The sequence below is a fragment of the Balaenoptera borealis genome (genome assembly GCF_965194805.1).
Source record: "Balaenoptera borealis genome assembly, chromosome: 20".
NCBI classification, from domain to species: Eukaryota; Metazoa; Chordata; class Mammalia; order Artiodactyla; family Balaenopteridae; genus Balaenoptera; species Balaenoptera borealis.
Genome location: NC_138879.1, coordinates 58,274,354 through 58,287,853, shown reverse-complemented (window position 1 = coordinate 58,287,853; position 13,500 = coordinate 58,274,354). Strand labels below are relative to the sequence as shown.

Here is a 13,500-nt window from a genome sequence, read left to right as displayed (position 1 = left end):
CCCTATTACCTGACACGCGCATCAGAACAGCAGGTCTGCGACAGGCTTTTAATTCCTGTGCTTGGCACCAACGTTGGAGGTTACAACGCTGCCCCCGGGGATTCCACGAATAGTTCTCAGGCACTGAGCAAGGCCTGGAGAATGACAGTGGGTGCTGATCATGGGCTCTGCTAATGACCCTGAACTTGTGATTTGGAAGAAAACAGTATCACTGCCTTGGAGCTTGGGTAGAAGTTCAGACTCACCACTTGGCACGGTGGCGTCACATTAAGGTTGATCTGTATGAAACAGGACTGCAGTCGACAGGGCTTTCCCTTCCGTCCAGGTCTCTCCACTCTAACAATTGTTTTCTGTACATCGGATGTGATTGTCTGTAGCAGAGGTTGGCAAACGATAGCCTGCAGGTCCAGTCGGGTCCCCGGCCTGATTTTGTAAATAAGATTTTATTAGGTGAACAGGCCACACCCACTCATTTACATATTGACTAAGGCTGATTTTCTGCTAAGGTGGCAAACTTGAGTAGTTGCCACGGAGACCATATGGCCTGCGAAGCCTAAACTGTTTACAATCTGACTCGTCACAGATAATTTGCCAACCTCTGTGCTGAAGATTCCGTATGAATCGATGGCAGAGTTGTATTAAAACACTTTTTGGTGTTCCTGTTGGCACCTTATAATAATATGGCTCATGTGGACACGGTTGTCCCCGTTATACATTTACTTGGTGCGGCCCAGATGGAGATGCCCCAGGAACCACCCCTGGAACAGTCTGTAGGTGCTTATTTACCCTGCCCCTCAGCTCAGCCTTTTAATGGGGTTATTTGTACTGTACAGAGCTTTTATATCAACACTTTTATTTGATCGTTACAACAATCCTCTGAGATAGTTAATCCCACTTGTTACAGGAGAGGGATTCCGGGGCAAAACTATGCAAGTAGCCAGTTAAGCCGGGGGTACCCAGGCCTGTTCTAATGGAGTGCATGGCCTGAGCACAGCTGGGACCACAGCCTGTAGGTTTAACACACGTACTGTCAATATCATTCCTTGCTGAAGAAATTTTTACTTCTCATCTTGATTTCTTTATCCAAGGGATTATCTGGAATACTATTTTGAAATTTCCCAATTTATTTTGGCTGGTTTGTTTTGAATTTCTACTTTCTGTTTGCCTTTAGTTGTGTTTACATCATGTCTGCTTTTTTTTGAGATTTATTGAGATTTTTTGGTTGTTGCCTGCTGCATAGCTTGCAAGACTGTCCCATGTGTGTTTGAAAATAATTTGTAGTCTTTGTTATAGGGACATAAATTTTCTACATAGCTATTAAACTGAATTGGCTAATGCTGTAATACAAATAATCTATATCTTACCGTATTTTTTATCTAACTTGATTTGTTTATTCTGAGAGAGCTATGCTTAAGTCTTCCACTATGATTGTTAGCTTTATCAATTTCTTCTCATATTTCAGTTATTTTTTGCTTTATATTTTTTCCAGGCCATGCTATTATATGCATAGAGATTCATGACTTTTATTTCTTCATGGTAAACTGGATCTTTCCTCACTATGAAATATCCCTCTTTGGCCATTTTCATCTTTTTCAATTTGAATTCCGTCCGCCTGATGCTATTATTACTGTACGTTTCTGTTAATATTTGCCTGGTGTCTCTTTTAAAAATCTTTTGATTTTCAACTGTTGTTGGTTTTAGGTATATCTCTTGTATCAGACTATAGATACGAATTACGTAATTCAAGGTGGAATTCCACATCTTATAATGAGCGACCTGAGCCCATTCACACATGCTGTGATTGATATAGTTGGACTTGCTCTCATCGTGTATGTGTATTACTTATTGTGCTTAAGGTTGAAAACTTTCTTCTTCAACTTTGTATCCCCAGAACAAACCAGAGAGCTTGGCTCAAAACAGTAGGCGTTCAGCCAAGACCCATTGAATAAAAACTTCCTTGATTTCCTGATTGTGATCTGATTTGAGGAACAACTTACGGAAAGCTAACTCAATTGTAATGAGGTTGGCACTAAAATTCAAGTTCCTGGTGAAAGGGTTTCGAGAAGAATTTCATTACATTATTAAATCTAAGGGACTTCTCCTATTGATGTAGATTTAACATGTATGATTTTGAGTTTTCTCTAAATATGAGGTCTGGCAGAAGTTCCTGTTGTTTATGATAGGTAAAGACTTAGGAAAAGATCTCAGAATCAGAGAAGGAACTCTAGGATGTCACCTGCACCAGCTGTGCCCCTTCTGAGGGTGTGTCTTGAAGGCCATTCCGCAGCAAAATAGAATCACTGTTTTAGTTCTAGATTTGGGGCTCAGATTTCTTTATGTTTCCAGCTTCACCTACCAGAGTGCTGGATAATTGCTTTATTACAAAAAATGATATTATGGCAGCTTTGGCTTTGCTGCAGACCACTCCTCCAGAAGAACTGCTATGCTGGGCATAGTGGTTCAATTAGAGATATAAAAATGAAGTTGGGATGGCTCACAGCCCATCAGACATCCTTTTCTAACCTTAATTGACAAAGAAATTGCAAAGATAAAAGAAGCATATAGTCCGTCACGGTGGAAAGAACACTAGACTAGAATCAAGGGCCTCCCAGCTTTGGCTGTGCCAATGGGGCTCATCCAAACATCTCCGGAAATCTCGGTCAGTACAAAGGGGTGGGTTAGTTGATCCCTCAGGCTTCTTCCAACTCTAAAATGCTTCCAGGCTCAGTCTGGAAAAATGTCTGTGTCTGGGAAACTCTAGTCACGGTTACCCTAACCAGCACCCTTAAAATTCTGCCTTGAGCTACTCGCAGCTCAAACCGGGTTCACCTTTGTGAGTTATTGGACTTCCCTGGCAGCCCAGTGGTTAAGACTCTGTGCTTCCACTGCAGGGGCCTGGGTTCGATCCCTGAATGGGGAACTAAGATCCCACATGCTGCGTGGTGTGGCCAAAAAGAAAAAAAAAAAAAGGGAACATCTTCATGAGTTATTGATGACAAACCATCCAGATTTCACAGCTTTTTCTACTGTGTTAAGCACTGTTGTGTGTTTTTCTAAGCCAGTGCACATTAATCCATTACTGAGTGGAGAGGATCAAACCTGGGTCTTCTCTAATTGATCTTTCTTGTTTAGAGCAGCGCCCACCCCAGAGATTCTCAGGTGCTTGGAAGGAAGGACGCAGGCGACAGGTTGGCGAGGCCCCTGGAGGTCTCCCGGGGGCACACTGCAAGTTCCCCTCTCTGGTGTTAAACCCAGGTTGTTGCCTCTTGTCCGTTCCTTCCTGAAATGACCTTCATCTGCAGTAGACGGTGAACTACAGAGTTCCCTTCCTTGCCTGAATTTCAGTTGGATGCCTGGAGATCTGATCTAAGCCTGGGGGTCCAGCAAAGATGAGGAAGTGTCATCCGTGGTCCTGTCTGATGGTCGGATTGAGCACCCACGGCTCCGAGATCAGCCAAGAAAACACACAGCATGGCTGAGGGAGAGCAGGCGTTCGTAGCTAAATAAAGCATGCTCTTCCCATCAGCATTTTCTTATGACTTTCTACAGATTTAGTCTTGGCTCCAATAGCATTTTCTTCTTCCCAGCCATCCCCACGGTCTCTCTGTCTCCTTGGGGGATGCTGATATTTTGAACAGTGGTTTGGCACTATTCTCAGAATCCAGGGGCTCCGAGAAGCCCTTTGAACCCCCGAGGGCAGGGAGAGAGGAGGCAGAGGGCGGGGCTCAGAGCCCCTTGAACACACGCACACTGTGTCAGTAACACATTTGGCTAAAAGACTGGAAGGGAATTCAATGTATTTTAACTGGAGTTTAACTCCTTGCGGTGGGACTAGGTAGTGTCTTAGAGCCTTTGCTTAAAACGTCTACAGTTAAACACGTATTAATACCTTTTTTTCCCCCCCAAAAGGAAGCAGGAAATAAAGAATGACTTTTCAGAGCGGGAAAGTGAATAGTCTGAGTTCTGTTCACAGGAGGGACGCTGCTGCTGCCCGGGGCGGGGCCGGGGGGCGTGGCTTCCAGCCGTCCTGGTGCCCCGGGCCCCGCCCCCCGCAGCAGAGCCCCGCCTCCCCGCGCCCCAAGCCCTGGCTTTTCCTAACCCAGTGTCTCCTCCCTCAGAATGGCTGCAGTCTGTCCAGGCCACCATGATCCTGTCCATCATCTTCAGCGTCCTGTCCCTGTTCCTGTTCTTCTGCCAGCTCTTCACCCTCACCAAGGGGGGCCGGTTTTACATCACCGGAGTCTTCCAGATCCTCGCTGGTAAGTCGGAGCTGACCGAGTCCATGAGGGGGCTGGGCACCCCCAGACTGCAGGATGATCAGTCAGAAGGGCGTGGCTCCAGAATGACTGGCGTGCGGGAGTCCTCCCCGCGGGTGGATTTCATACGGCACAGGTGTGTGTGTGTGTGTGTGTGTGTGAATCTGGGAACTCTCCACTTCTCCATGGAACGGGGTGCATAGGAAACGGGACTAGGGGTTCTGGAAGGAGGGTCCCTAACCTGGGACGGAGCTACAGTTCGGACATATCATCAGAGGTAAATGCTGAGGATGTCGGTAGAGCACAGGACAGTCTTGAGGGTGGATTTCTGTAGCTCACTTTATGCCCCGGGACCATCCCTGCTTCAGCATGGAAAGCGCCCCGATCTGCTGCCGAGGTTGCTCTCAGGCACCTGTCGCCTACCTCTAAGCAGTGATGGAGCCACCTGACAAATTCTTATTCTCCTTTACTCTGGCCCCTGGGGTCCACCAGGCTCCGACTTACTGGGGTCTTCCTTTCGGCATGTGTAACACGCCATCGGTTCCAGGTTGTCCACACGCACCGTGTGCAGGGTCCTAGACGTGATGATGCCTTCTAGCTCTTGTCTCTGGATTCTGGCCATTGTCTCACTTTGTTTCCTTTTATCTTTCTGTCCATTGATGGCCAGTTGACTGAGTCAGCAGAGCACTGGAGAGACACAGGAAGCAGATGTGGTGGATTCTACAGTCCAGGCTAATAACTCATAAAATCTGTGTGTGCCAGAGTACGTCTGGGGACTGAGAAATGTTCTCACTTCTGGCCCCTGACTGGGCAGGGGTGTAGCATCTCTTGTTTAGTTGCTGAATCACCACCGTGACTCATGAGCAGTCATTGGAGGGTTGAAAACGGCACACAAGTCCTGGATGGATGGATGGATAGACGGGTGGATGGATGGGCAGGCAGAGCTCATGGCTTACATAGGTTTGCATGGCAAGACACAGCCTGACGTTGAAAGTCGATGACCCTTTTCTAGAAGCCAGAGACTTATGCTTTACTGGAAAAAGTAAGTAAACTAGAGAACCATTTCTCATCAAATACCTAAATACAACATGTCAATGTGCACAGTTTGGAATTTCAAAACCAAACAGTGCTTTGCTACTTGATTTTATCAAGGTTTTATTATATCAGCCAAGCTTCTGGGAGTGTTGCCAGCTTTGCTAAATTACTAATTCTTCAGTGAGATATCATTTCTGGGTACATTAGGAGCAGTGATCATTATTCACCCCATTTCCAGAAGTAACACAGAAAACTAGAATATATTCTGGGATTTCCTTTTAGGCTCCCTGTTTGCAGTTTGATATCAATGGTGATCCTCTCCATGGTATCAATGATTATATCCTCAAGAAAAAGTGATATAAAATACTTATATTTGATCTATACGCACTCGTTATTTTGCTGATAAATAAACTGAGACTGGGAGAGGCTAAATGAACACGCAGCTCATGCAAGGACACTGAGTGCCCCCATTTCTTCCCATCCCATGTGGACTGAATATATTTAGAGATTCAGAATCCACCCGAGTTTTTAAGGAACGCAACATCCAAGGCAGAAACCCTGCTTTTGATATGATCTTTCATTGAACCTGATTGACCGTGGAAGATGAGTTCAAATCTACCCCATTTATGATTCCCAAGTTCCCAAACATCTGTGATGAATGAGTCTACACCATCAGAACTAGTGAGACTGAAAACATTGGACAGAGCGAACTTAGGTTTGAAGGGGCATCTCAGGGCAGGGAGTGCCTCATCTTCATTTTTCCAACTGAGATATTTTAGCTTAAAATTCTCTAACATTGTCTATTTAGCAAGGTCATTTTCGGTCAAAAACCAAAGTCCAGAGATAAGTACTTTGTTCAACCCAAACGCTCTTAGGTACTGAGATTTTGCTAATCTTCCAAAGTTTGTTTACTCATTCCTCCTCGTTTCACTGTTTGGATTCTTCTCCAAACTCAGTCCAAGCCTTCTAGAACTCTGCCATGAAAACCTCCGAATATAGAAGCACATGGTTTGTTCTTGCGTTATCCCCTTCAAATCTAGCTTCTTATCTTTCATGAGACCTAGTTTTCAGTTATCGGTTTGTCAGTTTAGCGGTCCATCTGTGAATAGGAAGTTGTCTGGAGGTTGAAGTGTTGATCCAGAATAGCGGTTGTACTTTGTACGTCCTAAGAATGTTCTGTGCTTGTTCCCTCCGGTCAAAAGAACCCGAGAGAGCTAGTCTTCTAGAAACCTCAGCTCTCTAGAATGTTGTGTTTGAACTTGCTGTAGGGTTTTCCCACTAAACTTGGGATTTAAGAGAGTGGGGACTTCCCTTAGAGATTCCCAGACTTCAGTGTCTGACAACCCTGCTCGTGTGTTTCCCATCTCACGGCCTATGAAGGATTCAGTAACTAGAGAAACAGTTAGGGAAGGGTTATTGGGGATGAGGACTGGTGATAGCCTGAGAAATTGCCCCTTAATATCAAGGAACAAATCAGAAAAGCAAAAACAATCAGAAAACAAAAAGAAGAGTAGAAAGGAGGGAGGGAGGGAGGGAGGGAGGAAGGGAGGGAGGGAGGAAAGAAGGAAGGAAGGAAGGAAAGAAGGAAGGAAGGAAGGAAGGAAGGAAGGAGCCCTACCATCATGGGATGTGCAATCTACAAGTGGGTTGGCCACCGTAGCTGGGATCCACGCAGGGCAGATGCTTCTTCAAACACTGAAGCCTGTTGTGTGGAATCCTCCAAAATATGCTGAGTGTCCCAGGGGCTGTCAGGGCTGGATTGTCTCTGCGTAGCTTCCTTCTGGAGGGCCCAGCTGTGGACTTTTTAAACACACGCGTGAGCATGCAGGAAAGGCAGGTGAAAGGCGCTTGTGGGGCTGCCTGTCTCACTGCATCATCTCTTCTCCACTTATAATAAGCTGCGAGTCTCACCCTTGAGAACTGTCTTTCCTTGATTACATACTTCTTAGGTTGGCTGCTTCTTGAAGACCTTTTGAGAGGCTCCGTCATCCAGCTGGGTGCTCATCAATCTTAGCTGCACACCAGAATCACCTTTTTTAAAAAAGGGGGTGCTTTTAAAAAACGCTGGTGCTCAGGCTTCATCCCCAGAGAGTCTCATTTAAGAGTTCTTGGGCCGGGCTGCTCCTTGGTGACTCTGATTTCCATCCAGAGTTGGGCGCCACTGTTGCAGCCATTAACCTGCCCTAATCCCACGGTAAGTTCTTCTCGGATGATTTACGGAGCTCATCCTATCCACGAGCCATCAATTCCTCTAAACCCTCTTCTTAGAGAAGGGCCATCCTGATCCTATATCCGGATTTTGGAGTCATTCTTATTTTCAGGACCTGCAGCCAGCTGTTCCCAGGCAGTGCTTACCCTGGCCCTGGCTCTGTTGGGTTGAGTTACACTGGATGGGAAAGCATCAAGAAATTCACGGAGATACAGACTATGTTTTGATTTATTTCACGAGTCACACCCAGCGGCGAGCTCCACACACACCTCATAGAACGCCCTGAATGTCCCACTTGTTGGGTGACTGGGTAATGCGTTCCCTTGGCAGAATTAAACTCAGGCCACCTGTGTAGTTTTTGCGATCTGTGTTTATTGTGATTACGAGGAACAGCAAGGATGGTAGGAGGAGACTCCTTTTAAAAGTGACTTACTTTTTCTGTTTGTTTTGTTCCTTTTCTTTCATACACATTGAGATGGATAGAGAGCATTTAGAATGAAAATCTGGGGGAGGAATAAAAACCCAGTGCCCTCCCTGTTCTGAGTGGTTCAAAGACAGCTTAAGTCGGAGACCACGTTAAGAAACACCAGTTCTGGGCGAATCATCCCAGATGGGCATCTAGTAATGCTGTGGGTGATTTGCAAGGCTGCAGGAATCACACGGAGGCTGAGAATGGAAAGGGGGCTGACGGCACAGAGGAGGCTCGGTGTGGGTGGGACAGAGGGCCCAGTGCTTTCCGGGTAATGGACCTTCCAGACTCTTCCTGCCCCACCTTGTTGCCTGAAGGGTGAGCTGGGGAGAGACAGGGGCCTCGCTCATGAAACCAGCTCCAGGGAGGCACTTCCGCTGCCCATCTCGGTGGTCTCCCCCAATGCTCACTTCCTAGCCAGCCCCACCCAGGCTCCTGGCTTCGCTCCAGGCTCTAACTGAGCTGCTTTGGCAGAGGTCGTGGATGTACACTTATGTCCATTTGCTGACTCCCTCCCCTGCTTTCGATACTGTTGCCATCTCTCTCCTTGAAACTGTACTTCCTCAGCTTCCAAGACCATTTCCCCCAGTTCCCTAAGTGAACCCACCAGGCGGTCATGCCAGAGCCGCCCACCCCAACCCCAGTCCACCACCGGCTCCTCCGTTGTGTGGCATCACACCTAGATATTGTGCTCATTTCTTTTCTCTTACTTGCAAACACCATCGCTGGGCAAAAGCCAACGCATGCACCTTCCTGCCCCCCATCTTGTCCCCACCTCTAAATCTGGGGCGGTCTTTCTGGACACACTTCTGATCCTGTTTCTCCTCCACAAAAGCTGTGCTTCCCTCCACGACCTCGTCCAGTGCCCTGATGGCCCTCTCTTCCAGCCTCCATCACGGAGACTCTGAGGGGGACCCGCTGGTGGTGTCCACGGGGCCCTTCGTCCTCCTTGCTGCGCTCATGGTCTCCCTTCTATCTGGGATTTCCTTCACACCTTTCTGCACCGGGTCACCTCTTCCACATCCTTTAGACCCTGGTCAAGCCCCGTGTCCCCTTTCAGGATTCCCCAGGCCCTGATCGATCTGTGCTCTCAGGGCATCTGGTGTGTTTCTCTCTCCTTTCCTTGGAATCACATCCTTCTCTATTGGAAGTCTCTACTGACGTGTCTGTTTCTGGATGACACTCACCTTGAAGGTGGGGACCACGTCTTGTGGATCTTGGTGCACTCAGCATCCAGAATGGCACCTGCACATGCCAGGTGCTCATTCCATGTTGACTGAACCAAACAGAATGGAGATGAGGAAGCCTAGAGAACCCCCTCCCTTCCTTCCTCTGCCTTTGGTCTCTTGGTTGCTCCCTTCTAAAGATGCTGGGCTCTGATTGTTCACCTGTGGTTGCTGTCACCATTAAAGGGGGCTCGAGGCCTGGTCTTCGGGGAGCATTTCTAGTGATGCAGACCCAGCCGTGCTGAGGCGGGGGGGAACTCTTGGGAAGTCTTGAGTGGCCAGCATTTCTGTGTCGTCTGGACAGGGTCAGTGCCTTTCTACGTACAGCTGACCTTCGCTCCCAGATGCAGGCCCCTCCCTGCTCATCTCTGGGGAGGGCAGCACACCTGTGTGTAGTTGGTGTCCTCGCTTACCTTCTCCACAGAGACCTTCAAAAACGCATCTCCACCTACTGGTGGCCAAGAATGCGCGTCACAATCCCTTTATTGGGAGAAATGTTTGACTTTTCGGGACTCTTGTATGGCACTACCTGCTCTGTATTCCGGGGCACGTCTGTTGCCTTGCATACAGACAGCCTTGTAATGATATATTCCCTAAAACATCAGCCTCCCGACAACAATAATTATAAAGTGTGTATCCTCTTGTTGACTTTGCAAGTGTACAAGCGTATGGCTTCTTGAAGCGAAGCATAAATTCCTTTACTTCTGAGATTCTCCCAGGGCGAATGTCATATCATTAAGCCATTGAGTTAGTCACTGCACTTGTGTGTCCTGTCTCTCTCGCTCCCTCCAGGTCATAGACAAAGTGTTTTTTCTTTGCTGTTTTCTCTTTGCTGGGGAAATCTGGACACAGCTGGTCCACACAGCTATCACTGCATTTCTCATGCCGATGCTGGCTAGACACACGCCCCATTTGGAAGATGATGGGCACCGTCTTGCCCTTCAGATGCTCTGTTTACATCTCACTCTCTCCCTTGCTCTTGCCTCGCCTTTGAGGCTCTGCCTTCATTAGGTAGGTCAGATATAGCCTAAGAGGCAGGCAAGAATTAGCACTTTGGAGAGGTGAGCTATAGACCTTGAGGTCCAGCAGATCGAAACTGCAGTTTCCCTCCTGTGACCATTGGCCAGCTGTGACTTCCCCGCGGAAACAGATGTCTTCCCGTCTCCCGGGCTATCTGTAAGTGGCAGGTCCTGGAGCTGATGCCCCTGTGGTCCCAAGACTGTTGTGTGACTCTCTCAACGGGGGCCAATGGAGTGGGCGTTTTCTCTCTCTGACTTGCAGAAGGACAATCTTATCGGGGCAGTGAATGTTACACAGTCCCACTTCTGCACTTTGTTCAAACAGAGTCGCAGTGTCCAGTTAAATAACCCAAATAGCAGTGAGGTTAGATGTAGGTGGTCCGGGCCTTGGGGGACTCTGGACCCACAGGCATCCCACATGCTTGCTGGACTTATAATAGAGTCAGTCAGAGCCTGTCAAAACCCCTGTGTTCAGGAGGGGACAGAGCAGGCTTTGTGCTGCTCTGGGCTGGGGTGCTCATGTCACTGCTGACCGTCACCGTGGGCATGGACCGTCACGCTTGAACTTGCCAGCTTTGTGAGGCCTCAGGTGGAGAATTTTCTTGTCCCTCCACCAAAGGTTGTGTGGTAGACAAGGAAGGGGTTGCCTGACCTGCCTGCGGATCTGATACCCTTTCAGCTTTGTTTGGGCTTTAGACCAACCTTGGGGGACCAAGAACAGTTGAAAGGGACCAGGCACCATGCAGCTTGCCCGTGACCACCTCCTCTCTCTGCAATGTCCTTCCTCCCTGTGTCCTCCCCCCTTTCCTCTCCATGTGTTCTTCTGTCTGCCTAGTGGTGCCCATGGGCATTGCTTGCTTGGTCTCTGATGTAGCGATCCTGCTAAGGAGGTCAGCATGGAGTTCTGCCCCTGTGCTCGGCGTGAGTGCCGCTCAGATAACGGTGAGGTGTCACTGTCCCTGATTTCAGAGAATGCCACCACCCATCTGTGGAGTGGTTTACAGGCTTCCAGGGGCTCCCACACCCAGCCATCCTTGCAAAGATATAGGTGGACTTCTCTTGCCACCCGAATTCTCGCTGGGCCCCTCGTGTCAACTGGCAATGGGTGACGGTTAAAGGAAATGAGGAGGAAAGAGGAGGGGAGACCTTGAAAGCCATGGTCTGGGTCACGTAGATTGGACGCAGAGAGCAGATTGTTTCCTGGGTTCCTGTACCTTTGAGCCCCTCCTGTCAGTTCTGGATCTGGTGGCAGATTCCTGCCTGAGTTGGATGTGCCCTCTCTTCCTGCAGCCCATGTCCTTCTCCCTAAGAAAGAGAGAAGGGTGCCCTGGTGTGTGTGTGTGTGTGTGTTTGTGTGAGGTGGGGTCGAGTCTGGGAGGAGAGCAGGGTGGGTGGGGCTGGTGCCCCGGGTCCCATGGAGTCTGGTATGGGGGTGGTGCAGGGTCCCCGCTCCATGACCCCTCCTGCCCCCAGCTGGTCCCTCTCCTTCCCAGGTCTGTGTGTGATGAGCGCGGCATCCATCTACACGGTCAGGCACCCGGAATGGCATCCCAACTCGGAGAACTCCTACGGCTTTGCCTACATCCTGGCTTGGGTGGCCTTCCCACTGGCCCTTCTCAGCGGCGTCATCTATGTGATCTTGCGGAAACGTGAATGAGGCACTGGGACAGGACGTCCAAGGGTCTGAGCGCACGCAGGGAGGGAGGAAGTAAACCAGAAGCCAGGAAAAAAAAGGAGCTAGCCAAAAAACCCAAACTCAAACCAAACCAAACAGAAAGCAGGTGCGGGGGGGTGGTTAGTGTTGATTGAAGATGTATATAATATCGACAGTTTATAAAACCTATTTATAACACTTTTTACATATATGTACATAGTATTGTTTGCTTTATGTGTTGACCATCAGCCTTAGGTTGAACCTTAAATTAGCTAAGGAACTTGACATCCTAACCGTATAATCAAGCTCAGTTTTTTTGTTTGTTTGTTTTTGTTTGTTTTGCCCAGAAATAAAATAAGTCCATCTTGCCCCTTCCCTTTCGTCTGAAAGAAGATACCTCCCTCCCACTCCACCTCATTTAGAAAACCAAAGTGTGGATAGAAACCCCAAATGGCCCAAAGCCCTTTTACTGTGGGTGACCCAGTGTGTGACACACAGACATGCACTGCCCACGCCTCTGTGTGCAGCCTTACCTGCACTCGGACAGAACCCCCAAACTGGAGCCCTCGGAGAATCACGGCTTGTGGCTTTGGAATACTTGCCCTTGAAGGGGAGTGTCCCGGTCACGCATCTAGGTGAGAAATTGGTGACAACAAACCTACAAAGTGGTGCTATGTATTTACCATTCCTTACGATCACTAATCATCTAAACGCCTCACTGGAAATCCAATTAACAATTTTACAGCATGAAGTCGAATGGAGACCTGAATAATTCTGTGTAAGATAAATGGTTTATAACCACGTTTGTACCTAGCTAGGCTGCTGTTATTACTATAATAAATAACAAACCACTGCCTTTCTCACTCCCACGTTTTCCTTATGGTCGGAGCATCAGGACAAGCTTCTAGACTCCCTGGGACAGTGGGCTCCCGGGATGCAGCAGGGTCTAGACTGTCCTCTGCCTCCAAGGACTGTCTGGCAATGACTCGTACTGGCCACCAACTGTAGATGTATATACGGGGCCCTTCTGATGCTAAGACTCCAGACCTTTTTTTTTTTTTTATATTTTTTGCTTAGCTTTTTCTGATTTTATACCAACTGTGTGGACTAAGATGCATTAAAATAAACATCAGAGTAACTCACTGAGCTCTTGTGGGTTTTTGTGGGTGAGGGTGCGAGGTGCGTGTCGGAGCGGAGGGAAGAGGGTCACGGAGCCGCTGCTGGGCAGATGATCTGGGTTGCAGTTTGGTGCTAAGGGACCAAAATCATCACCTTTGTCCAGACTCTGGGGGCATCTTATGCCTTCCAGAAGCCTGTGCAAACATCTGCTAACTGGAGAGGCTGGGCGTTGCAGCTGAAACAGACCCTGAAAGTGGGCCAGAGGAGCCTGAGTGTTATTTAGCTGAACCCTCTTTCTCGTGTTCTGGTCTCTGATGACCCGCATGGGGTCCAGAGCATGGCACACACTCACTTAATATATGGGATGTTGGCGTGAGCAGCGCGGGTCCCTAACCTTTGGGGGACAGATGTGATGCGATGGACCGTCTGCATGATGGTGACCTGAGGCCAGACCTTCATGGTGATCTATATGTGTAAATGTTTAGCATAGGGACGGGCAGGTAGAAGGCACTC

The 13,500-nt window shown here is 48.4% G+C and overlaps 1 protein-coding gene across 3 annotated transcripts in view; it reads left to right on the top strand.

The window, feature by feature from the left end:
- PMP22 (peripheral myelin protein 22) overlaps nt 1–13,014 on the top strand; it is a 55,175-nt gene extending 42,161 nt beyond the window's left edge. For all 3 annotated transcript variants that reach the window (XM_082373374.1, XM_082373372.1, XM_082373373.1), the window contains 2 exons: nt 4,119–4,259; nt 11,708–13,014. In XM_082373374.1, coding sequence (XP_082229500.1) covers nt 4,119–4,259; nt 11,708–11,871 — 305 coding nt within the window. In that variant the 3' untranslated portion in view covers nt 11,872–13,014. The remainder of the gene's footprint in view (nt 1–4,118; nt 4,260–11,707) is intronic.
- The last annotated feature ends 486 nt before the right edge of the window (nt 13,015–13,500 follow it).